The sequence below is a fragment of the Bombus vancouverensis genome, chromosome 13 (assembly GCF_051014615.1).
Source record: "Bombus vancouverensis nearcticus chromosome 13, iyBomVanc1_principal, whole genome shotgun sequence".
Taxonomy (NCBI): Eukaryota; Metazoa; Arthropoda; class Insecta; order Hymenoptera; family Apidae; genus Bombus; species Bombus vancouverensis.
Window position 1 is genome coordinate 2611423 of NC_134923.1, and position 27727 is coordinate 2639149.

At 30.6% G+C, this 27727-nt stretch overlaps 5 protein-coding genes across 15 annotated transcripts in view; 2 read left to right on the top strand and 3 right to left on the bottom strand.

Annotated features, from left to right (window-relative positions):
- pns (DENN domain containing pinstripe) overlaps positions 1–13206 on the bottom strand; it is a 72182-nt gene extending 58976 nt beyond the window's left edge. For all 6 annotated transcript variants that reach the window (XM_076623878.1, XM_033343951.2, XM_076623876.1 and 3 more), the window contains exon 1: positions 12912–13206. In XM_076623878.1, the coding sequence (XP_076479993.1) occupies positions 12912–13029 (118 nt within the window). In that variant the 5' untranslated portion in view covers positions 13030–13206. The remainder of the gene's footprint in view (positions 1–12911) is intronic.
- Positions 13207–14038: 832 nt separating this feature from the next.
- On the top strand, positions 14039–18002 carry LOC117162118 (coiled-coil domain-containing protein 22 homolog). Its single transcript, XM_076623880.1, has 8 exons — positions 14039–14206; positions 14680–14851; positions 14930–15230; positions 15303–15547; positions 15634–16050; positions 16135–16575; positions 16682–16787; positions 17583–18002. Exons 1-8 carry the CDS (start codon positions 14154–14156, stop codon positions 17594–17596), a joined length of 1749 nt encoding a protein of 582 aa, XP_076479995.1. The 5' UTR covers positions 14039–14153; the 3' UTR covers positions 17597–18002.
- LOC117162119 (uncharacterized) lies at positions 18003–19828 on the bottom strand. Its single transcript, XM_033343972.2, has 2 exons — positions 18492–19828; positions 18003–18414 (listed from the first exon to the last, which is right to left on the bottom strand). The coding sequence occupies exons 1-2, from the start codon at positions 19560–19562 to the stop codon at positions 18130–18132; spliced, it is 1356 nt and encodes a 451-aa protein (XP_033199863.1). The 5' UTR covers positions 19563–19828; the 3' UTR covers positions 18003–18129.
- A 34-nt stretch (positions 19829–19862) lies between these two features.
- On the top strand, positions 19863–21720 carry LOC117162120 (uncharacterized). The gene is made up of 8 exons (XM_033343973.2): positions 19863–20012; positions 20110–20219; positions 20287–20456; positions 20558–20796; positions 20882–20975; positions 21045–21138; positions 21229–21400; positions 21505–21720. Exons 1-8 carry the CDS (start codon positions 20010–20012, stop codon positions 21604–21606), a joined length of 984 nt encoding a protein of 327 aa, XP_033199864.1. The 5' UTR covers positions 19863–20009; the 3' UTR covers positions 21607–21720.
- Positions 21707–27727, bottom strand: part of LOC117162117 (uncharacterized) — a 104475-nt gene continuing 98454 nt past the window's right edge. For all 6 annotated transcript variants that reach the window (XM_076623872.1, XM_033343965.2, XM_033343969.2 and 3 more), the window contains one exon: positions 21707–27597. In XM_076623872.1, coding sequence (XP_076479987.1) covers positions 23218–27597 — 4380 coding nt within the window. In that variant the 3' untranslated portion in view covers positions 21707–23217. The remainder of the gene's footprint in view (positions 27598–27727) is intronic.

Genomic DNA, 27727 nt, shown 5'->3' on the forward strand with positions numbered 1-27727 from the left:
TTTTTGCGAATATCTCGGCACTAAGCGAAACTGACGCTAATATGCATAGAAAAAAGTTGTTCGAAATCATATCCCTCAGCACGCATTAAAAAATCATCGAAATCGGCGCATAGTTAGCTTTTCTGTAGTTTTACCGAAAAAAACAAACGTGTAAAATACTGTACAAATATTTTTATACACACTGTACATGTATATGTTATATAACCGCTGATAAGTACTCACTTGATAGATTCACGATAATAGTACATACACATATATGAATTATATTAAATTTGTAAGCAAATTACAAATTGCGGACTAAAAGTAATTTTTACTATTCGAATCAATGCATTGTAAGTTGATATGTTGTTTAAAAAGCAGCAATAATGCAGATGTACATTGTTTAATTGAATTATAATGTAAATTAATTTAAAACTACGTCATGTTTATTTACAGTTTGGAATAACGTCGCTGGTCCTGGTGTTAATAGAAAAAGAATCTTCATATGATTTATAATTCAGAAAATATAAATAGTTCAGAGCTTTTCAAACAACAAAATAGTTCCGCAAGTTCCGACAAGACAACGAATGTCAAGTAAGTTATAGCACGTTATTTTTCGCCGATTTCAATAATTTTTGAGTATGTGACAAGAACATAATTCTGAACAGCTTTTTATTGTTTCCGCCTTAGCTTCAAGAGATTCGTAAAAAAACTGTCGATACTACTACAGTGAATTCTGCCTATGATTGTGCATCCGTGACAGTTTATGCGCTAGTATTGGTTCTCGGCTCCCTTACAACAATGAGATAAAATAAAGCCTAATCTAAACCTAATTCTTATCTTTTGTTTATAATAAATATAGATTTGGGTTAGGTGACATTTTATTCGGCCATATTTTAATACGTTGTCACGGATGAAGAATTTTAGACAGAATTCACTGTGGTGGTATCGACAGAAGTTAAGGCTATGCGACGGTCCTATACATTTATATGTATAGGAAAGAATTGTTTAAAATGTTGATTTCTACAATATATTAAAAAATCATACATCATCGATGAGGTGAGGGACATATCGATAATTACCTAATATTCTACTATGTACAGCTGCAACGATGATAAAAAATAAAATAATTGTAAATTATTTTTCCAGTAAACTTCTGATTGAATTACACTCTGTCAGAAAAAGGTGATCGGATATTTTTGAGCAGTAGTGTACTTACTTATAAGAACATACATTATGATAAAAAATATTACTGCAGTATTAACATCGTACTTAACATTAATGAAAGGTCCATTTCATGAAGACAGGTTTATTGATCATTAAATCGTCGTATAATAACTGACTCAATGCGTCTTCATCGATGCTCCTTGTGATAGTAATGGTGCACTATGCTACTATAAAATTAAACGTGATTCTAGATGTTAGGTTATAAAAATCTAACGATACATTATTGTGTCACTCTGTATAGCAATAAAAAGATAATCAAATGATTACCTACTATCTTACGAATATATACTAGTGACATAGATACATGTTCCGCGTACTTGCTAGATGAATGTGTTTTCCTTGCGTAAACAGCCATCGTTTACTGATAACCTATACTGTTTACCGGAAACAAGACTCTTCTAGACAGAACAGCTCATCCTTTATTCCGTCGTGAAATAAAGGAAAAATAGAACATAGGGACTAAAATATAAAAAATTCTTTGTGTATAACCAGATATGTATATTTTTAATTGATATTCACAGGCTAAGGATTGTAAATGTCGTTGATGTGAGTACATAGTACAATCACAACTTCAAAAGCTATAATTATCTTCGGTTATGATGCAGGTATTTAATTGTGATTACATATCGCAATGTATTTGACCTCTAAAAAAGAATGCTGACTCAATTAAGGAAATGTATTTAGTTTAACTTTTAAATAACTAACCAGATGCTGACCAGAAAATTGTTATGCGTATATAACGATTCAAATGTAGTATAGTATAATATTATGTGAAAATAATTTGGTGTTAATAGTTTATATTTATATTTATATTTATATTTATATTTATATTTATATTTATATTTATATTTATATTTATATTTATATTTATATTTATATTTATATTTATATTTATATTTATATTTATATTTATATTTATATTTATATTTATATTTATATTTATATTTATATTTATATTTATATTTATATTTATATTTATAATTATATTTATATTTATAATCGTTTAAATAAAGTGATACAGCTCTCTATAAAGTCTAATCTAACTCTGCTGCATCGCTCCAATTTTTATATATGTACATACGTATTTCAATCTTACTTTTGTTTTAGCAAGCAAAATATATAGAATATAAAGAAAAACGAATCAGAATCAAAGAGAAAGTGACGCATAGAGAAGTATTTTCAAAGAGCTGGTCAAAACCTAGAAGATATTCTTAAAATATGTGCGCATACATGTTCTTATTAAAAGCTTGTGCCATCTATATATTCTGCGTCAAAATAATAAATTATCTTGCTTAAACGTAATTTACATACAAAAATAATTTTACGCAAATATCCTAACAAATATTAGTTTCAATATAAAACATAATATTCAACTAAATGTTGATAGGTATTTAGTATTTCTTTTTTTTTGAAATAATTAAGTGAAGTAAGAAAAGTATTACAAGAATGATAGCAAAAGTAAAAGTAAAATTGATAGTAGCAGATTAATACGATTCTTAATTTCCAACTTGTAACTTGTTACTTGAATTATAACTTTCAAATTTAAAAACACCCGATTTTCAATAAGAGATACTCAAAATAAAAATTTGTTAAAAATTGTCAGTGTTGCAAAATGAAATTTTCGATTTAAAACAAGTACTAAAATATGTCAAACACTTAAAGAAAAAAAAATTAATTCATTTGTAACATTGATGCCAAAATATTGTCAGTTTACCGTAAAATGAAACAAACGCTAACATTGAATAATAGATGTCATCGTTTGTCTGAAATAATCTTTTATGTATCTATTGTATTGTCTCCAAGTCCAGCTATGAGTAAAAAATTAACATTGTAGATATAATGAAGCTGTTAAAAGCCTAATTGTAAAAAGAGAGGTTAAATTACGTGTTAAATGTTATAAGGATCTAAAAGATTAATAAAATTCTCATTGAAAAAAACATGAACATATCCCGAATAACAACATATAACAGTACATACATAAAAGTTTCGCGCTAGGATATCGGTAGAATAAAATTATAAAAGGAATTCGAGTAAATATACAATACGTGACATATGATCAAACGGAGAAAGTCAGTTTATCAGTCATTATTATCAGGCTATTAAATGTTGATTATTTTTTCGAACAATTTGTATGTTTTCTGGCGAAATGGATATTCTAATACTTTCGTAATATTCATTCTCAATAAATTCACAATAAATTTGTATACATCTGTATCAAAATTACATTTTATCTTGCCAGAGTATTAAACTGTCACGCTATGCGACGTACGCAATAACATACATATTTACAATATTTAGACATATTTCGATAGTGCCTGCAATTCTAGCAAAATTGCTTTCTTGGATAGTTTCAATTCTACTGCGATATAACAGCAAACGTGATTGCACAGGTCTATATATTTCCTGTTAAAGTAAAATGCATCGAAGACTGTTACAAGTTAATGCAATGTATTCTTCCCTTCTTTTCATTATACCGTACGCCGAATTATGTATGCTCAGTTAAACATACACGTATCTAACCACGTTTGCTTCAATTGAGAAAACAGTTCGCAGAGACGAACGGCAATTAAATGATTTTATTGTGGATTAGATATTATACTTAGATTATATGTTGTCTTATTATTTGTTGCGTTAGTTCTTAAATTAACTCAATATCACTTTGGAAGCTTCTCTTTTTTTATGGATTACATGTGATCTTGGTATTAAATGAATAAGTAACTAATTAAATTTTATTAATAAAATATGGACATTTCTTTTACGATTATGTTCCTGAAATCACAAAAGCTTCTAAATAATATACATATATATATATATATATATATATATATATATACATTTTTATTTGCTTTTATAGCAAAAATCTATATTATCGTAAAATACATATAATCGAAGAAATAATACAGAACTATACTACTATAATACTATACATTGTACATTATACTGCAACACCGCTGAAATACCATTCGTAACATTAATTTTAGAAGAAATAAAAAAATAAGTTTACAAAAATTGATGTATGTACAATTACTATTTATATTCGCACTCTATACAACAGAACAATTTTTGTAAAAAGGGGTCGAATGATTTGACTTTTTTCTTTTTTTGATAAGCTAGAAGGTCTAGTTTATGTATAACACATAAATGTCCAAAATGTGTTTAAATTTTCATTACAGAGCCATATAAAAAAGTTGTAGAAAGTCTCTTAAAAATTTTTTTACGTCACCTAGTAAATAAATTCTTCCAACTTCCAAAAAAAAAAAAAAACTCAAGTCATTTGATTCAATTCTGAAAATGTTATTCTGTTTTAAAGAGTGTATATGATATGTACATCTACGTAAGCGATTCTCCTCTTTAGCACAACATTTCTATCGTACTTTCTCCTGCATTTATTATGCCTTTTATTTTCATCGTTATCCTCATTTTAAACTATATGAAATAATTACCACACCGAATATGTGCGTATCTATAATTAAACTTTCCAGAAGTAATCACAATAAGAAAAAGTTTTCTTAAAACTAATCGAATCAAACGATTTCTTCAATATTTAAGAAACATGTGGAAACACAATTTACTATATTTCCATGGATACATATGTTCTTTAGTAAAAAAAAACTACGAAAATTGAAAACTCTACTATCAAAACGATACGTGTATGTAACGTTTGACAATATTCACATAATGTAATGTAAGTAAAAATATATTCCACTAGTTTATTAAAAATATCCAATTAATATATGCAGATACGTAAGACGAAAAATCTATAATAATTTACCATAGATTTATCAATATCAGGGGGATTATGTAATCGAAAATAATATTAATAATAACGCGGAAACGAGGAATAACATGAAATAATCAAATTGCATTGATGTCTCCATTTTCGAACAAATTGTGTTTAAAAGTAAATATACGAAAATTTAACTAATTTCTAACTACATAGGTACAGACAATCAACCGAGGATTACATTACTTTACATTATACATTATATTACATTAACTAATTTCTAACTAGATAGAAACAGACAATCGACCGAGGTTACCCTAGATAACAAAATATAATAAGTTAAAGATTGATGAATTGATTGAATAAATTGATAAGTAGAATAAAACTTTGTATTTAAAGCTTCGTTTTGACAAAAGGGAAGTTTGGAAAGTGGAGAAAGTCGTTTTGGAAATATCGAGTCCAAAATAATTCAGTACACATGTACTCGAAAAATTTTTTAATTCTAACATATTTTATCAAGAATGAGACTACAGGCGCAAAAATTTTATTTCACATTTTCGACTTATCTTAACATGTAGTATAACTTCCTGTTAATTGTTCCAAACTCTATCTACTCAATGTTCATGTTTCCAAACTCTATCTACTCAAAAGTGAAGCCTGTAACGTAATTTTATTACTCTTGACTTTCTTCTAGTTTTGAGCTATGGAATTTCTCTGACATCACCTATACCACAAATCTAAGCCCACAGTATAATTCTTATACAATATAATATATAGTAAATTGTTTAAGTAATCTTGTTTATTTTCATCTATCCCTGATGAAATGATAATTTTATCAAATATATTTTCTCGTACCATTTGCATATTTAATGTTTTTTACAATATTCGCACACTTTGTACAGAAATTTTACCTTTCATAATAACACTTTGAAATTCACTTAAATACATATCGGTAAATATCGATAATGCAGATGCTACTAATAATTATCGGCAAGCTATCGCCACGATAAATATCGATTTCAATATTTATCGGTTCATATGAACCATTTAATCATTGACGTTTCTGGTAACTTTAAAATATATAGACTCTCTTTTATAAGATACATTGCTCACAAATAGTTGCAAAGTAGAATTTAATTAAGAAAAGTCATTTTTCTAGCTTATTATCATCCTCCGACAAGCATCGTTTACCATAACGAAGCAGACGTATTTAATAACTGAACTTTGCGAGCGACTGGATCGATCGAGCCATCTCACTATACCAACATATTAAATTGACGAATGGGTGAGTTTGAGCATACTGGCTGCTTCTATTGGGATTGGGAGATATGTGAATCTATTGTACCCGAAATCATCCAAACCACAAGGTAACAAACCTGTAAATGATAATTGTTTTATTTGATACACTACTATTCATTTTTAAAAACATCTTAAAATAAATTTATCTTCTTCTAAAATAAAATTATCTTCTTAAAATAAATTGTATATAATTCGAGAACAAATAATATTAGTAATGCTAATAATAATAATATTAATATTAATAATAATATTAATACTTATAATTTACAAAACTATTTGTTTATTAGCAGATAGTATATATCTATCGATATAAACATTTTTTTATATAAATAATTTAGGAAATTAACATGTATTATTTCAAATTTTATATTTAATTATTTTATACTTATTATTTTATACTTAAAATAAAGGTTGTAGGAAAAAATACATAATGAGTACATCTTTGTTGATTAGTTGATTTGTTGAATTTAATGTCACCTTATAATTAATACTTAAATATAAAATAGATAGAAGTGAAAAGAACCTGTTAGATTCAAAGATATATTTAACGAAATGTAGAAGTTAAAAGTATAACTATTATTTTATTGTATATTTTATTGTAACAAAACTAATTTTGAGATCAAATAGAAAGATAATTTTTATAACATGGGATTAATTGACAATATATTGAACTTTAAAACTATCTATATATGGAAAATAGAAAATGTGACATATCTTTTTCCGCAGTTTTCTTTTATTGTTAGCATGTTATTATTAGTACATAGCAAAAATATAATTTCCCTTTTCATTTTCTGACATTTACGTCACTTGATAACTAAAAGACAAATAAGAAGAAATATTTTAACATAAAATAATTGAAAGGGGGAATAACTTAATACATTTACAGACACAAGTCTTTTGAAAGTAGAAAATATATCTACGATGTTTTTTAAGAAATGAATAATATTGACATCATTTTTATGTTAATTTAATTTAAGTGATACTAGTGTGCAGAAAGAATAATCTTATTAATATTTTTGTAATGTTCACGAAGATGATAAAAATACATAATCTCAAAGTCAAATGAAAATATAGCTTTGATGTGAAATTGTATCAAACTACTTATTATGTTTTTCACCAATGACTTTTAATTGCAAGAAAAAAGAACAAATAAATATCTATTAAAAATCTAGCCTGTATAACATTTTTTAAAGCTGCGTTTACTATTTAAAAAATGTTTTAATATAATAAAAGTATATTATTAGGAATATATTTGATGTGATATCTTAAATTCAATTGATTAAAAAACCTTAGTTAGATAACATCCTAACTAGATTATTAATACCGCGCTAGACAAATAAATGAACTTCGTTTCGAAACGCTCTTGCGTTCTGATTAATTTTGTTACCCTTGAGGGTGTTCAGGCTGCTCACGATGCATTGCACTGCATCTGTTGCAGCTGCTCTCAGCGTGCAGTATCTTTAGAATTCCCCTCCGTTTCTTTGTCGCACCGCGCTTTATTCGAGAACTTTCTTTTTTAGAAAAACTCGAGGAAGCTACTATCACGAAATATATCATACGGAAAGCTACCTAACTTTTCCTTCTTTTTTTCCTTTTCTTTTATTCTTACAAATTTTCTTACAAATAAAACAAGTTGCTTTTGTTAATAATCCAAATGCTTTTTCATTGCTTATAATTATCCTAAGATACAATACGTATAAAACAATTTTTGTAAACATATAAAGCAAAAATTTTGTTTTCATTAATAATTTAAATTTATCGTGTATTTGTATAACACATTACGACAATAAAAAATGTCTTTTTTTACAAACCAAATACATTTTACGGATCGTTTATTTTATCAAAAATCTTTCTAATTAACAATTTCATTCAATTGTCAATTCTTTTATATTTACATTTTACTCCAAACTTAACTTCATCCACTAGTATTCCAATTTGCCATAATTTGTGTACAGTTCTATCAGAGTTCATATTTTAGCAAAATTATATTTGATATAAAAAAGTGGCTACGCAATTTTGATAAGATAGTTATTATGAAATGTTTGATATCTGAAAATTAAATAGGTTTCATCAGCAACTCTTTCAACGCGTCGCTAAGAATATTCATTTTTCGCGACACGGCTAAACACGTCGAACGGACGAGGTCGAAGGTTACAATTCAACGAAAGCGGGAATTATCTCTTTCTTGTTGTCATTGTTCACAATTAGCCTTTGTTCGTCGCGCAGAATGAGATACGCTTCTAGGGCGCGCCAGAATTACATTTCAATTTATAGCCCGAGTATTTTTCAGCCGAACGTTGGTAAAAGTACAAACTGCGTCTCGTTTCATGCCACGTTTCTTTCAATCTATACTGGCAAAGTCTCCACGCGTACAACATTCTTTTATCCCTTTCGAATAAGATTACAACGTTTACTTCTGCATAAAGAAATTCGACAAAAAAGAAAAAAAATTTCCCATAAAAAAGAATTGGAGAAGTGAAAACATTCAAAATTAATCTATAAAAAGAAGTTAATTTTCGAGATCTTTTCAATATTTTGGATTTTCTATAGTATTATAATTAGTATATAAATTTGGAAATTGAAAAATTTAGACTAAAACTGAAATTTTTAATGACAAAGAAGGTAAAATAATATCTATTATAATCTAATTATGATCCAAAACTTTTCTCTCAAAACATAAATAATTAAAACTTAAAAATTTCAAATAGATAAATACACTTGAAATATTCTAAAAGTAAATTAAATTCCTTTCAGCAAAGATTCGCCTAACTAAAACCTCATAATTGTCTCATTAACAACTAATTGCTAATCTGTTGTAATTTTCTTGTAACTAGGAGCTTAATTCAGGTCAAAATTATTAATTGAAATCATTACTTTATATTTGTTAGGAACTTAAATCATAAACGTAGAATGTTAATGTATAACACTAGAAGCTAGTGATAAATCGCGGTATGATATAGTAGAATATAGTAGAATACCAATACAGTAGAATACAGCAATATAGTAGAATATGATACACGACGATGCACACACGTGTTGGACTTAACAACCGTAGAAATTCGTAGCGAAACAAGTGTGTCGTAACTCAATACTAGCCACTTTCATCGGCTAGCGCGCGAGTTTTCAGGATTGAGTTACGCCTTACGTCCGTCCACCTTGGAAAACTAACGACATTACATAAATTCTTCCAAGAAGCTGACACGATCGACTAAGAACGACATTTGATGCTCTTATATGAGAACATATGTATCTCGTTTGAGTACGTCTGTTTGGAAATAGTAAGCACATATAACTTGATCAAAATATGCTTCTAAGGACAAAGCAATTACTCATTTGTAAATTGTTTTGTTTCATTGATATCCAACTGAAGATTTTATATGTATTTAGCAAAAGAATTTAATAAATAATGAGAAATATAAAACATGATAATAATACTGTAATTATGTATTGGTTGTATGTATGATTAAATTCAAATTATATCTACATACGGTTTTAATCACGAATATCTGCCTATACCTATTGAATTTTGTACATCTAACTTAACAAAGAAACTAAAAATGCATTTTGTCATAAAAAGATTTATATTTACATAACAACACAATTATTATTATTATTATTGTATATTTCTAACAGGAATGAAAAGAATTGAAATCTTGGGATAAAATTAGATACAAAATTATACAACTTTTTAATTTTTTCAACATCGAGAAGATAATAGAATACTATTGATGCTTACGAAAGACCTGCTAGATATTGATACATACATTGATAAAAATATAATATTAAGCCTTTTTTTATCTCACATAGGTATAACACTATATGTATCTTTTGTTACATTGTCTCTTATATCTTTTTTTAATTCCTATTTCTTAATTAAGGTGAAAACGAATAAATTGTATTATATTTTATCAATATGTGTCTTTGCGCGTCGAAAGACTTCGTAGGGCTAATATTTTCACCATATCTAATATTCTCCATTTAGGAAGAGTACGTTTACTTTAGTAACTAACTATATATAATATGTATATAATTCAATAATAACTGACGCGCCTTATCCCATATAATAAATTGCTCTCTTTAGCAGAACCTTTGTTTCGTGTTTTGTAATATGTATGTAATACAGGGTGGTTGGTAACTGGTAGTACAAGCGGAAAGAGGATAATTCTACGCCAAAAAAGAAGTCGAAAATATAGAATAAAAAATTTTTTTATTTTTTTTTTTTAATTTTTCCATTGAGACAACGATCTACAGTGAGATCCGTTATAACGAAACGTGTTAAAGTGCACGCGTACCGAGCGAAAATTCAAAGTCGATTTTCTCGAAAACAAAGCCTCAAACGAAAAATTTTTATTCTATATTTTCGACTTCTTTTTTCGCGTAGAAGTCCCCCCCCTTTCCGCTTGTACCACCAGTTACCAACCACCCTGTATATCTGATAATGTATTTATAACACAAATGAGTAATTCTTGTTTCGAATACAAATGACCAGAAATGGAGACAATAGTAAAAAGCGATCTTTAATTGTATTATGTAATATTTAAGCAAAAACCCGCAATTGCAATTTTCTCTCATTTTTTATTCAAAACTGCATTTTCACAACTTCCTATTCCCTACCATATAAAGGAAGCAAGTCTTCTTTCGAAGTATTAGTAGTAAATAGAGTATAAAGGAAAAATAAACGTGGCCGTGAAATGCTAATCTAAATAAGCATTGCGCCAAGTTTGTAGAAATTACGTAAATAAACACAAGAAGCTGCGGCCAATCGCTATAACAGAACGGATGGTCATCACTCCACACGTGCAGTTTCTAATGCGGAATTTTCTCAACGATGACATGCTACTATACTCTGTAAAACGATCTTCCGAGTCGTTCTCAGGAAAAATCGTTCAAACGAGAGAAACATCTTTCTTCCCAAGAAGATCCGTTGCTTCCTGTGCCCTCATTGTTCGCGTTTCCAGCGGTTTTGCACGGCTGAGTGTTGCTAACCGTCAGTCGACCAACAGTAAAATATTCAACAAAGTTGACTAACAAATTAGGCTAGTAATTGTATTTTCAACTGCACCACCCGTTTTCTAATCTTGCTACGAACTATTAATCATTGCACATAAACAGTGATGTTTACAAGTTTTGTACGAAAATGAAGACATTGGATAATCGGACACGTGAATAACCGAAATGTAATTTCGTTTCGTCAATTATCAATTTATCAATAACAATCAGTACACCTAATAAAGTATAAGCACCTAATATAAATCGAGATAAATTTTATTGCTTAAAATAATATGTTATACAAATATTTCGTAATTTAATTAATAATTCTATTTATAATAATGTTATATTCTCGTGGTAAAAAAATTAACTGAATAGATAAGACCAAAAATTTTCCTTATACTGATATATTGATATTATATCATAAAAAATATTTATTAAGACGAAAGCAATTTGGGAAATAGATTTTAATAAAATATACTGTACTACTGTAAACTGAAATAAGTATTGTATAATTTTGACTGCTGTGTTGTAAATCAGAATAAAAATGTTTAAGACTTGTTACTCTATTTGTAATTAACTTGAAATTACGAGTAACATTAGAATTTATTTCGCCAAAAAATTATTTTAAGGTAACCTACATACTTGACACTGCTACAAAATGGAATCGTTTAATTCTAATTATTATTTTAGTACAAATAACAAGATAATCTGAACATATTTTTCTCTAATGTATCTATAAATACGTATACCTAAATTATCAAAATAATAATTATATAATAATGTACTAATGATAAACGAATACTGTTTATTGCACTTAACATTTAGTAATATTGATAATGGCAACATGTTGAAACGTGCAACGAACATCCTCTTTACGGAAGATTAAAATAAGCAACTGAAAATATCGATTTAAGTGGCATTAAAAAATATGAAAATAAAAATACACTATGAACTTGATTATTATCGAGCGTATAAGGTTCTATAAAATGTGGCTTCCTTCTATGTTACTAACTTAACAAGATTATATATGATATGTTGACATTGACGGCTATTTGTATTTGAAAACATATCAAGAATAAAACATTCATTCAGGAAAATATTATTACAGAAGATATGCTATCTAACACACTTGAATATAAGACGAATATATAAAATTTTTAAAAATATTTTATCACTTTATATTACGAGAAGATACTGACGATGTGTTTGGTAGAACTGTCAACGAGTCCGCTCAAAGGGATATATTTTATAAAGGGTACAATGGCATCGATTGAAATTCACGTGTCAATCACGTGCAAATAAAAGAAGTAGTTAAACAACCTATGCTTTACATAAACCTCGCTCCTTAATTAACAAAGAAACTAATCTTACAATCAACAAAAAAAATTCGATAAACCAAGAATGAAAAGATAATGAGAACTAATGAATCTTTTTGGACTCTTGAATACAAGCTATCTTACAGACTTAAATAACTGACAGTGCTCCGTGATATTATCTATCATTGCGCAATCTAGCGATTTCGAAAATTGCAACAGTAGCACAGTCTTTCTGTCAGACCATAAAAGCCACCGAACATTCATAACAGCGATTCCAACTCTCGTTGGATATTAAATAAATACTAAACGATTCGTATCAAGAAGACCATCTTTCGTTTTACCAAAAATGCTCAGAAAAAGATAGTGGAACTCACCGAAATACTTGTCTGGCTCTAGGCCTGAATCTTTGTCTAATCCGCATATGACAAAATAATCCGCGAATCTCTGAGGATGTTGCTCTGGTCCGCGCATTATTCCCAAGCTCCCGTTCATCTTACCCGGAGAAAAAGGTCAGATACGGCTCACCTCCGCGGTAGACGAAGAAGCACCCTCACGAAAACGATTTCCACATTATGGACCTCCACGAAACTGTCATTTCACGCGACAGCGAAACAACAGCTGATGTTGACGCGTACAGAACGTAACGCACGACTCCGCGGAGTGCGGATCTCGCCGCGAATAATTGATCTTTACTTTGTCACGTGAACTTGCCTACAAATCGATTCTCGTAGTCGGGGCTGAAAGCTGGCGCGTAATTTTAAATTATAAGATCTATCCGAATTTACAAATTAAAATACTGAATACATACAAATAAATCGTTTCATCATCATTTAGATTTCTATATTTTTTCATTTTTATTTGATTTGAATTTGTTCAACGAGTCCGAGTATTGGTTAATGTTCATTGAGAAATAATATTTATTGAGAACTTTAACTTATAGTCTTTATATAAAACAGAATGCCTACGTTATTATTTTCCTACGTTATTTTTGTAAATAATAGATTTGTGAAAAAGATAGAAAAGGATAAAGTTTCACTGTGGTTTAAATAAATTTTTTAAAAGATAATTTATATAATTGTTCAAAACAGTATGAAGTAATAATCTGAACAATTTGTACATATTATATATATATATAACAATTTTTATCTTGATTTCCAATCACATATTTTTGTACAAATATAAATAAAAGCAAAAATTAATTATTATCACGTGATAAAAAATTTTCAAGATTTCTTGGTACAATAGTAAATCTAGTTATTTATTTACATAAAATACAAATTTAAGAAAAGATTTGTGGTTGCTTTATAACTTTATATAATATTACATTATATGTTATATATTATTTTCATTTTGTCTCAGTTATGGTCATGAAATTTTATCTCTTTTTTGAGGATTATTATATAAATCACAGATGAGAAATAATGAAATGATTAATATATGTGTGTGTAGTATAAATACATTTCGCGTTGGTAAAACTGATAATTTATCGCGCCATCTGTACAATAGTGCACAAATGTTTGTTCACTCATGGACAGGTTAGATTTGTGCAGTTCAAGTTAAATTTCTTTCAATATAATAATATAGTAAAAGAGTATAGGATTTTCACATTTTTACGGATGATGGAGGAAGTTGACAATATAATTATTCATTCATTGCGTCAAATAGGCTGGTAAGATCTATTTTCTGCGACGTTTTATGCATTTAATAAACTCTTGATATCTGATGTCAACCGGTTTTATATGACTGAAAGTGGGCGGTGATATTTATGTGAATTATATTTTATACTTCCAAATGATAATTTGTAATTTATTTTATCAAACAGGAAGACATTACGATATTACTTAAAAATATATATATATATATATCGCGACATTGAAACAGTGTTTGCAAATACTAAATGATTAAAAAATAGTTGCAAAAGTGTGATATAATTTTTGAATTAATTGCAAGATTGTATAAAAAAATTTATTTTAATTTGTTCTACATGTATATTGCAGAGTTTGATTATCAACCTAAATAATATTTATTTGACACATATGTTATGTAAATTACATTACTTAACGCTGCTTTAGCAATTCAGAATTAAATAAAGTATTATTCATATAAAAATACTTTGCAAATTTTTAACATCAATTTTTTTAGTGACATAACAGAGAATATAACAAATCTCAGTGGTTTTAACACAGAATTGGTAGTAGAGGCAACGGTAAAATGTTTAGACATAATAAGACCAGGACTTGGATTATCAACAATTTTACCTATAAATATGGCAGCCAGATTTCGACTAGGTGCTACACTTGCTCAAGCATGTTCAGTAAGATTTTATAAACATATAAATTATTTATGCAATTTTGATATTTTAATTTTATTGACATCTTGTTTCTAAATTTAGGAATTAGGATACAAAGGTGATATTGGTTATCAAACATTTTTATATAGCTCAGAAGCAGACCTAAGGAAAGTTTTCATGTTTCTTATTGAAAAATTACCGAAAGAAAGTGATAAACCTCTAAGCGAACCTGTTAGCAATATTGCATTACTAGAAAAATCTATAGCAACAGTAATAACACAGAGTCTATCAGTTTCATGGTTACCACATTATTGCCATACAAAGGGATTTAGAAATAGAGGACGGGCAAGAATCCCTTATAAATCTGTGAATTTAGAAGTTCCAAAAATGGACAGTAAAGAAGGTAATATTGCTTACATTTAATGTATTTTAATATTATAATAATATTTTGATTAGAAAATTTTGTTTGTCATAGAATATCAAGATTATTGCATACATTATCTGCAATCTGTGCCTGAGCAAGTGCAAAATGAATCATCACTTCTACCTTCTTTGATATCTTACAATGCAAGAGCTCTTCATACACATTCAATGAGTATTCTTGATCAAATAAATTGGTTAAATAAACAATATTGCGATAAAATTATTGAGGCTAATATATCTGGTGATGTTAATTTTCTGAATGGAAATTCAATAAAAGATAGAACATTACCTTCCAAAGTAAGCTTTAAAAATATTGATAACGATGTTCACACAGTCTCATTCTAGACTGTTTTATTAATTGTTTATTATCTTTCTGTATATAGCAACCTCAGATAAAAGATAATGGCACTAAAGAAACTAAGATTATAGAACAAAAAGTATTAAATAAGATGGAAAAACAAGACTTACAGATAGAAAAAATAAAAATAGAATGTGAGTGTTCCAGAAATGACATAGAAAAATTGCAAGATGCAATCAAGAAGCTAAGTACCAGTGTAGCACAAGTAACAATAAATTATCAAAATGAGGAGAAAGAGTTAACAATTAATGAAGAACAAAAAAAGATTAAAGCAAGAATTTATGATCTGTTTCAAGATGGGGAAGAAAATATTAAGAAACTAGAGACAGCAATTGAAGTTACTACAAGTAAATTAATCAATTTAGGTAATCAGTGGGAGAAACATAGAGTGCCTCTAATCCAAAAGTATAGACAAGAAAGAGAAAAGCATTCTACTAAAGCTGTAAGTACTATCATCGTAATATAAAATAAAATTCAAATTATTCACGTAAATTCAAAATTTCATGTATTGAATATATATATTTAGAGTGCAAGTCAGAAGAAGCTCGATGATATTAAGTTACTAAAAGAGAAGGAGAGAGAATTACAAGAAGAATGTCGTAATAAAGATCAACAATACTCACAATTAGTAATCGAAGTTCAAAAACTCCCTAAAGAAGTGAATAGGTCCGCATATACTCAACGAATTTTAGAAATAATTAACAATATTAGAAAACAAAGAGATGAGATTAATAAAGTATTAGCTGACACGCGTGAAATCCAAAAAGAAATTAACACACTTACAGGCAGATTAGAAAGGTCCTTTACTGTTGCTGATGAATTAATATTTCGAGATGCAAGAACGAATGAGGCATCAAGAAAAGCTTATAAATTATTGGCCACACTTCATTCTGATTGTAGTGAACTCGTAAGTTTAGTAGAAGAAACAGGTGCGACTATAAGAGAAATAAGAGACTTAGAAGAGCAGGTAAATATTGTATAGTATAAAGGTAATAATATCTTTGAAGATGACTTTTATATTGCTGTCATATTATTGAAACCTAATATAATTAGAGAGTTATAATGGATTTTAGATTGATTGTGAAGCTACAAAAAATGTTGGAGCAAATTTGGAAAGGATAACTGCTGATTTGAGACAAATGAAACAAGAAACAGCAGAATTAACGGCACAATTACAGAGTAAAACTTCGTGATTTTTATATAATCTGTGATATTACGATATATTATTTGTAATAACAATGACCAGGTAAAGTTCCATTAACACTTTGACTGCCATGTTGGTCATATATGACTGGCCACGGTTTCTCCTGTGACGCCACAGTGGTCATTGGTGACCAGAGCGCTTGAACTTCTTACAATTGTAAAATGTATGAAAATTGACAGTTAGGGCATTTTGAATATAACCGATAAATAAAAGATACTTTGAAACAAAAAGTGCCCCATTGAACAATTAAACACTTTTATTAGAATATCAATAAAAGAAAATGCGAACAAATCTTGCATCTAACACTGCACTGTGTTTGCATCCATATCTTTGAGGGGTAATCTACGAATATTATTATAAACACAGCTTAGAAAATAATCGTAAATGCTGCTTTATAATCATATATATAATTGAAGTTAGAAGTGTGCACATATCTTACTATTATATATAGAATGAGCAAATACTGTTTACTAATATCTTCTACACGTCTCAACAATATATTCTGAACGTTTTGCTTACAACGAAATGACAAAGGCGAATGGTTTGTTGAAACCAACGAAGCCTTGTTATAATATGTCGCTATCAACTATTACCAAGGCGCCACCTTTTGCCATTATATGCTTTGAATAATAAAAATACTCCCATGGCGTCTTGAGCAAAACGTGTGATTTCGGCGTGGCAGTCAAAGTGTTAATGTTAAAGATAGAATGAGCTAAAGCTTTAATTAGAAAATTTTTACCAAAAGTGAAATTATATTATTGCATTTACAGAACATTCCTCATAAACGAATACGATTACGAAGACCAAATTTTATAGTTATGCAGGATTTGATATATTGCTGCCTATAAAATAGTTTTTAACAGTTATTCTAAATTTAAAAGTAACTGTTAAAACTGTGCCTTGGCCCAAAGTTGTGTGTAACGTAAAATTATACGTAATTCGCTAATCGTGTTTATAAGAGGGCCAAGATGTGACATAAATGGATTCAATATCAACGCTCAAACGGAACGTTATTTGCTACAAAGCCTAATAATTTTTTTAGCATAAACTTTAATTGTACAGTTAACTTCCATATTTCTAAGAAATAAGTGGCTTTGGAGATATCCGCTATAAACTTACATAATAAACATTTAAGAAAATACTTTAAGGAATTATGTACAAAATATGAGAGATAAATAATGTGATACATATTTTTACTGTTTTTTATTATTATAAACCCTTTATTCATAGTTTTCGAAAGTATTTAATTTATTAAGGTTTTAACTATACATATTTATTAAAAAATTATAAATATGTCAAAAATTACTCTTTCTGAATTTAAAGCATTGGTGGTATATATTCTTTTTCTCCTTCTAATTTCTTCAGTTTCCTTTGAGCGCCATGTTTGCTAAGGAGTTTTTCCATATTTTCCTTTTCCTTTGCTTCCATTTCTTCTATCTGTAGTTCTATTTCTTCTTCATTTTCAAAGAAAGTTAAAAATCGTTCTTGTTTCTTCATTTCTTCTTTCAATTTGTTTATTTCCAGCAGTTTGGCCTCTCGATTCATTTCCTCTATCTGTTTATCTAATATTAATTGTCTTTTTCTTTCCCATTCGGTATATTTCTGAAATATTAAGCAAAATAATAAATAATAGATTTAATTAATACCCGTTTTGTATTTTTTAATGTATTTTCAATTACCTGCAACTGATCATTTATATCTATATCGTGTTGCTTTTCGACTGCAGATTTAACATTATTTTCTAATGCTTCAATTAAATTATCCTTACACAAATTCTTTTCTTTTAACCCATTGACTTCTAACATTAATTGTTCAAATTCATTTGTTGCTTTTTCTTTATGTACTTTTTCTTTGTCATTTTCAATTAAGTCAAAAACTTCATTGTAAACAATATCTCCTTCGAATTCATTTAACCATTGTTTTATTGACTTTGATGCATCTTGATATTTTTTATATAATATTAGACCTCTCAGTTGACAAGTCCTTCCTAGTGTATTATTCATAAATTTTCCCTGGAAAGCCAGTGTTTTTCCAATTAAATCAATTGGATCAGTAAGATCAAAATGGTCATCAAAGAAAGGATTTCTAAGATAATTCACACGTATTTTTACTTCTTCTTTAGTATCTTCTATTGGTTCTGATGGCTTTTGCCATGTATCTGTATGTTCTAAATATTTATGACAAGCATATATAGATAGTGCATTAGTTATCAAGTTGTCAGTATCCTCTTGCAACATAGGCAAAACAGCAACTTTTACGGCACTGGCATAATCTTCTTTTTTTATATATGCATCCATGAGCATGTTATAACACACATAATCGGGAAAAATACCATATTTAAGTCTGTCATGTAACACATTCATAAGTTGTTCAGTAAGATCATTATCAAATAAATATCTTATGACAGCATGATGTGTTGAATCTAAGGTATTTGTTGTTTCTGCACTTTTTCGTAGTTTCTGGATTATACTCAATAATTCTTCTACCTGATCTTTGCTTCGTATGGTATTTGCAAATATATCTATGTCTATGGCACTAACTTTTCCATCAATAAAAAATTTATTGTCCAAGGTTATAAATAAATCCTCCGGTTTGTATTTTTGGAGTAACGGAAATTGCAGACGAGCTTTCCATGCATTCTCGCACCGGTACGCTTCTGATAAAAAAGACCGTTTTTGCACCACAGTTTTGTGGAACTCATGATACAATTTTCTACCAGACCTAAATATTTTCAACATTTTGTACTCCATTTTTTGTCATTACATCATATTCTTAAAAAGGTAGCTTTGATATCTTTTTATTTGTGCAATCAAATCAAACAGAAAGGTTACAATTACGATTGTAATATAATGTATAAAATGAAGTATGTTATGTTAATTTAAATGTGCACAGTACTAATAAAATCAAGCTGTAATTCTTATTTACGCGTTTCTATTTACATTACCCATTATAAACTATATATTTCCCAAAATTTTGAGAGTACTTTCAACATAAACACATTTGATTTCAATGAATCCAGCTGCCTGTAAGTCAGCTGCTATCGCGCATACGCGTGTGGTGAACTTTCGGATATTCAAGTTATATATGCGTGTGTTTATAAATAGTTAGTATGTACATATAGTTAGGAAACAGTGTATTTTGTATTAGATCAAAATCATTTTTAATCATTGTTTGGGAGATAATAAATACTTTCTGGAATGGTGAGGAATATAAATGAATTTGCAAATTATCACGATATAAAGGTTATGTTATTCATGATATGCGACAGTTGCAAAGACGAATTAAAAATTTTTTCAGTATTCGATAGTTAATAAAACTGAAAATGCTCATGAAGATAGCATTTGGACCTGTGCTTGGGGCTGTTTAAAGAAGAAAAAGGAATTACAGCAGGATAATGAAGATTCACGGTAATTAATTTCGATGTATTTTTTATCATTTATATACTTCTGTACAATTTTCTTCATTATATGGCAGTGAATCGATGCAGTTTAATGGGAATGAGACAGTCGAATATTTAGTAACCGGTTCAGTCGATGATGTCGTCAAAGTTTGGGAACAAAAAGACAAAAGTTTACAACTAAAATATAAATTAACTGGTCACTCGCTTGGTGTGGTATCTGTTGCAGTTAATTCAGATGGTTCAAGTGAATAATTAATAAAAACACAAAATTATTTGCATGTATTTTATTTTAATGAATATATTAATGTTAGCAGAGCTATATGATATGTACACACATGCTTCCAGAATGTGCATCAAGTTCACTAGACTCAAGTTTAAAACTATGGAATTTGCAAACAGGAGAGAAAATATCAAGCATTGAAGTAGGTCCTGTAGATATTTGGACAGTGGTATTTTCTCCAGATGATAAATTCATTGTATCTGGTAGTCATTCAGGTAAAATACATTTATATGGAACAGACAGTGGCAAACAAGAACAAACTTTAGATACCAGAGGTGGAAAATTTATATTGAGCGTTGCCTATGTATGTATTTTAAACATTTATATTGTATAATTTTGTGCAAAAATAACACAAGATAGTTTTTGTATTATATAATTACTTATTTTAGAGCCCTGATGGTAAATACATTGCTAGTGGCGCAATTGATGGGATTATCAATATTTTTGATGTTACATATGGAAAAGTTTTACGTACATTGGAAGGTAATAACAAATTTTGTTAATAAGTTATTGATGATTTACAATTATTAATATGTATTTGAAATATTTTAGGTCATGCAATGCCTATCAGGTCTCTTTGTTTTTCACCAGATTCTCAATTACTTCTTACCGCATCAGATGATGGACATATGAAACTGTATGACGTGTAAGTAATTCATAGTTTCAATTCGCATAAAATAGAAATATGATTAAAACATTGAAACATTAATATATTCCTTCTTATTCTTACATATAGAAAAGATGCTAATTTAGCAGGAACTATGTCAGGTCATGCCTCATGGGTACTTGGTGTTGCTTTTGCTCCAAATGGTCAACAGTTTGCATCTAGTAGTTCAGATCATACAGTTAAAGTATGGGAACTAGCCCAAAGACAATGCTTACATACATTTAATGAACACAATGATCAGGTGAGATATCGTATTACATACAGCATTATGGAATTTTTATTGTAAATCTATAAAGCAGAAAAAGTAATCTGTGATTTGGAGTTGTGAGCATTTTGCTTTTCTAGGTATGGGCTGTAAAGTACAATCCACAAAGAAATAACATGATTGCATCAGTATCTGAAGATAAATCCATTAATCTTTATGAATGTCCATTATATGACAAATAAATTTTTGTATAAATATGAATAACTGTATATTACTTTATGTATATTACATAACTTTAAATGTTATGTTTTTATATAAATGTAATATTAAACAAAATAGATATTAGTATCTATAAATTTTATTGTACTGTAATTATTAATATACAAATCATTAAGATGTCTGCCGAATCTAAAATACAGTATAACAAAAGATGAATACTTAAAATCTAAGTAAAAGACGAAGATTACAAAAGAACCCTGAAAAGGAATTCTGGTGTACAGATCAAATTCTGTATGAAAAAAAAAAATATAAAGATACCCTGATGTGGTTCCAAGTTGGAAGAGTTAAATCTAATTAACTCGAACTGGAACAGGGTATAAGACTTGTGTAACAAATACGTAAACAATGAATAGTAAAATCTATTCTATATCGTGTCAAACAGTTTCCTTCTAATGAAATTTTAGATTGATCGGGTGCATGTAGAAGGGAAGATGACGCGATATAGAAACAAACTTAAAGTATCGTACGCATTAAATGCTTCGAATAATAGCAAATTTTCCAATGAAACTAGAAAACAAATGAGAACGTGTGAAAGTAAAATTATTAAATGGCATGCCAATACCTTAAACCCTCCGATCTATAAATATATAATTGATCCGTACACACTCTTAATTGTACCTACATGTATTTTAGAAAGGGTAACAATCGAATCAGTAGACACTTGTTACATGCAAATCGATTTTTTTATGTAATACATATATGACCAAAATAGAAGCTATTTTAACTGTAAATTTTCAAGTAGACTAGAAACTTAAAGTAAGGGTTTACAAAATTTTGTCTCTTCACATAATGCCAGTTTAGCGTTACTTAGACCGCTACATCGATATAAACATCACTACTGCTTTTGTCGTAACATTCTGTTGCACTGAAAATGTCCAAGTTTCGTCCAAATCTTCATCGTGCTTCTATCAGTCTTTAAAAAGTAATTAGACTTTGTATTCAATTGAAAGAATACAAATCAGTTTACGATGGAAACAAAATACAGATCTTATTCCTTGCAAATTTATCTATTACGAAGATGTATAGCGACATATTTCCATATACATCATAAGTCGTAATACATATCACTAAACTTTCTACATTCTTCATCGATGTTTAATATATACAAAATTGAATTAAATAATCGAGCATAATTACTGCTACGTACTACCGATTTTTAATTTTCTTCGTAATTATGGAATTTCTCAATATATGTATATACAACACGCAAAGTGAATAGGAATGATATATCAGGATTTTCGGCTATGTCACATTTTAATTATACCTCTTAAAAAAAGGGGGGAGAATAAAAATTGCATTGCCAATGCACATGCAACGAAGAAAAGTATTCAAACGATTATTCTTCTTATCTTTAGTGTGTAAAAATTAATGAGATGCCATGAAGATTTTCGGTGTCCTTTAAACGATGTGTGAGGTAAGAAAGAAACCTTCAACTTACTTATCAAGTATTCGTAATATATGTACTGCGTGTTGATTTACGATCAATACAGCAGTAAATCAAATGTACAATGACTAGCCTAAAACAGAAAAGCAATACTACGAAAGAAAGTTGTTTACTTTATAACAGGCTCTCACTATACCGTTGTTACTCTCGCAGAAGCTGTGACTATGTCACTATGACAATCTGTCACTCTGAATTTGCTTTCAGTTTCATCCGGCGTTACTTTGGCTATTTGCGAAGGGATATCTTGCTTCGGGTTATAATTAAAAGGTGGGACAATGGCGGACGCGGGTGTACGCACACCGGACCCATTAACGTATGTTTGTGCAGAACCTTCTGCATTCGCAGAGTCTACTCTTATAAAGGAACCAAGACGTGATATTCGTTTCATAGGATCCACCTCTGCCGTGGAGGATTCGGTATGCTGTGATTTTCGCAGAACAACCGAGGTGTCAACTACATCTACGATGTCTTTCTTGTACGTAGAAGCGTCATTAGACTTTACAGGAATCTTGCAAGGTGCGTCGTTTGCGTTCATTCCGCTCAAGTCACAAGAGTTTCTGTATTTCACTTTACTAGGTTGTACGCCCATTACCAATGGCCTCTTCAATTTCGATTTGTACAAAGCTGATTCCGGATTATCATTCTCTTGGGGCACTCCTTCGAACGTGGAACTACGAAACAACCTAAAAGCTGGCGGATTGCTCACTGGAGATGGGGTATCCATCTCATTAGCACAATTACCAGGCTGTAGCCACTGCCTAGTATCTGGTTTCTCAAACCGTTGCTTATTTTTACTCTCCTCTACCTTTTTCCAAAGGCTTGCAATTTTACTAGTCGCTTCCTTTGCCAATTTTCTAGTTTGCATTCCGGTCGAGGAGTTGGATACAATACTGGAATTACTGTTAGATCTCTGACCAAGAGGACCTACTTTTCGAAAGACTTTACCGCTTTCTATCTGTGCAGTACTTTGATTATTGGCTGATATTTTTGGAGTTGCAGTTGCTTTTCCTGTAGGTAATCGTTTTGGAGCTACCAGTAATGGTAATGCTTTCGAAGATTGAATCTTCTCTGAAGCGTTTCCCTTTGATGATTTTGATTGGTGCGCTTGATGTGTCTTTGGCGTAAGTTTTGGTTTCCCAGTTGTTGGATGTACCTTGGATGTTGCACCTCTAATGGGTTTTGCGATTTTCGTTTTTATCGGCGAAGGAGATGAAGACTCTACGGTGGGCGCATTCTTCACTTCTGGTTCGTCTTTGGTAAATGTTCCTTGTCGTTCCAAGGGCTTAATCGTTACGTCCGTCTTAGTTTCTTGTTGATAGTTCGAGGAAGAACACGTTGGAGGTGTGCTGTGTCTCTTTACGGACTTTGTGAAAGTTAATGACGATCCTTTCTGAGGAACTGATGCTCTTTTTGCAGCCACTGATAAAATCTTCGTTCGTTTGTCATCTGTTGAGCTGGGATTCATTTTAGGACTTATATTTGATTTTGTTGATTCTTTCGTCGCTGTACCTGGACTATTGTTACTTTGTCTCAATGTGGTAGCTCTTGTTGCTCTTACAATAGGTGAAGTGTTGCTACGACCTATAGGTATTCCACTGACAGGATTCACCTGTTTCAATGGAGACGATTGTGGCGTTGGCTTTCGCGTAATTGGATTTGAGTAGAGAGCTTTTCTTCTCCCGCGAATGGCCTTTGGACTTTCTGGGTCTGATTTATCCGTAGCGTTAGAATCATTACTGGGATCTCTCACCATTCCTGGTTTAATTATTCGGGGCCTTTTTGTTTCTCTAGGTGGTCCCTCGGTATTATTAGATTCATCTTCGCTCTCAGTTTCCACATTATCTGTATACCTGATGTCTTCTTGCGACCTGGGTTCTTCGATCTCGATTGTTTCCTTATGAGCGTCCTCTGGTTCTTGTACATTGTCCATTTGTCGAATACACGAACCTATCAGTTTTTTAGAAACGCCGTTGACAAACCGCATCCGTAGGTTCCGTTCTGATTCTGATTCATTTGATACTAAACTAATAGTCTCGCAATCTAGCAACCCATCCTCGCTAGTTTCATTTGTCTTATTTGATTCGTTTAATGTATTTAACACGATGGTTGCATTTTGTTCCAACATGGTTTGAATTTCATCCGATTCGATAGTGTGTGTTGAATCTGGTAATCTATCTTCTACCGCGTTTGTAGTAGTATTACTTTCTGTATCTCTGAATATGCGTTCTGAATCGTTCAAAGTTCTCGTACGATATCTTTCCCTATTCTTCTTTTGCTCGACGCGCTTTTTGATCAACGTTTTACAAGCGGATAGTTTTGACAATGTGGGGATAGCAGATTTTACCGGGGACGTTGCTCCCGTTGTCTTTTCAGAATTCTCTTGTTCATAAGTAGCATTAACTTCCTGTTGATTATTTTGATCTTGATTCATGTCGGGGAAAGGATTTTCCAATACCTGTGTTTGAAACCTGGCTCTATCTTCTTGTCTACGTTGTTTAGGTGTCAATTTGGAAAAAGGTGAAATTTTTCCCCGTGCAATCTTCTCCTGTACTACGTTTTCCTGTCGTTCTTCTTCCTTTTTATCGAGTTCCGCAGCTATAGTATACGTCTTATATCTTTCCTTGGCCAAAGTTCTTTTCTGCTTTGGTGTTAAATTTCTGTGTAATCGCTTCCTAGGCGTGGACTCTGCCGAGCTAGTAACGCAGTATTCAGACGAAATTGGTGTAACTGCCTCGTCGGTATCACCTGCTTCGTCGATCCTGTCTATCATCACAGGATGTGGAGCTTCTTCGGTATGTAGTTCCGCGTCAATACACAACGTATCGCTGCATATAGTTTCTGTAGCTTGTTCCACTGTTGACTCATCCATTTCACACACTTCATTGAACAGCGAAGGTGGATTGATGTTCTCCAGATATTCACTCAAACTATTATTTGCACTATTCTGCATAGCTTCAGCGTAACGCATGCACGTCATGGATAGCACATTTGCGACAGGTTTTAGTAAGTCGAAAACAGCGTCGCTCCCGCTTAAGTTCTGCGAGTCTTGATCCTTAGAATCTGCCACCTCTGATGTAATACTGGCCACGCTTAACATACTATTTTCCATGTCGCCAACGTCTAGTAACTCGTCCATCATTGATGGTGGTTTGACACTTTCTAAGTGCGAACCAGTACATTCGTTCAACAAATTTTCGAGACTGCCGGTGTGACTCTGAGTTTGACTCAGAGCTCTTTTAGCTACGACACCCAAAGGAAGAGATTTCTTACGACAGCTTCGAGAATCTGTCGAAGATATATTCTTCGCCTGGATTGGAGGCAAGGACGTAGAATTACACCTGTCTCGATTAACGAACGACTCACTACAGTCACCCGAACCTGCGTAGCTAGCTGTCAGTGATAGTAAGCTTCCCATCGAGGAAGGTGGTTTTATTGCTTCTAAATCCATCGACGTCATACTGGTTGTATCTAGTTCGTTCTGTCGATTCATTTCTGCGTCCACCGCTTGAGCCAATTTAATCGCTTCTCTTTGAATAATTTTTGAATTGGTCATGTGCCCATTGTCGCTACTTACTGTTTCATAACACTCCGAGGTGATTGTTCCTGGTTCTTCTGGTACATCGCTTTTAAATGAAGCGATTATAGGGGCACTAATACTTATGCTAGGAAAAGATACATCATTAGGAGAATCTTCATTCCATGTATCACTCAATATGCTCTGTTTCATTGCGCTCGAATCTCGTTCTCGAATTGCTTCCGTTTGTTGCACGAGAGTCGCAGTTAAGCGATCTAACGAGGCAATCATAGCATCAGGATCCCTTTGACGCCGATATACATCTTCCTTCTTCACATATTTCGCTGATTCTGCAGATTTCTGTGCCAGTTTGTGCTTTGAATCAACTTTTTCTTTATTAATGCCATCTATTTCACATGTGTCATTGTACATTTTACTGCTTTCATCAAAATTATTAATTTTTCGCTCCCCAAATTCACTGTCGATTTCATTCATCGTGGTTTTATTTATCTGGATATTGTCCATAGTTTTCGTTAATCCAGGTTGTATACACAATTCTAAAAGTGCGTGTTCTGATTGTTCCACGGAATCGATCGATTCGCTACTCTCTGAATCTGTTACTTTAGTATAAGATTGTTGCATAGACGAATTCTCAATCGCTTTGTCTTTTAATGTTTTTGATGTTCTATCATTTTCCCACTTGGCAGAATCATCATCTATATTTTGATCATTTTCAATAACATCATTATGTATCAGAGACGACATGTCTTCATTCGATTGGGTGTCGATACTAGATAGATATTGCTGCTGTGTAGGTTCTGTGTTAAACACTACTGTTTCATGTAATATCGGGCTATTCCTCAAGTTTGAAGGTAATGAGAAATTGCACAGACTATCATTGCCTAATAATGAACCGCGTTCCGTGTTTTTTACTTTGTCCAACTCATTCTGCAAAACTTGATTCGATTGTTGCATTGGAATTTTAGTTTCTATCACCTGAAATAAGAAAATTCGATGTTTATAAGATATGCGCATTCTTTTGTAAATTTCTGTTGTAATGTTTCAAATAACGCACGAAAATAATTAAATTCTGAAATTAAATTTATAAAAATATAAAATTGTGTGC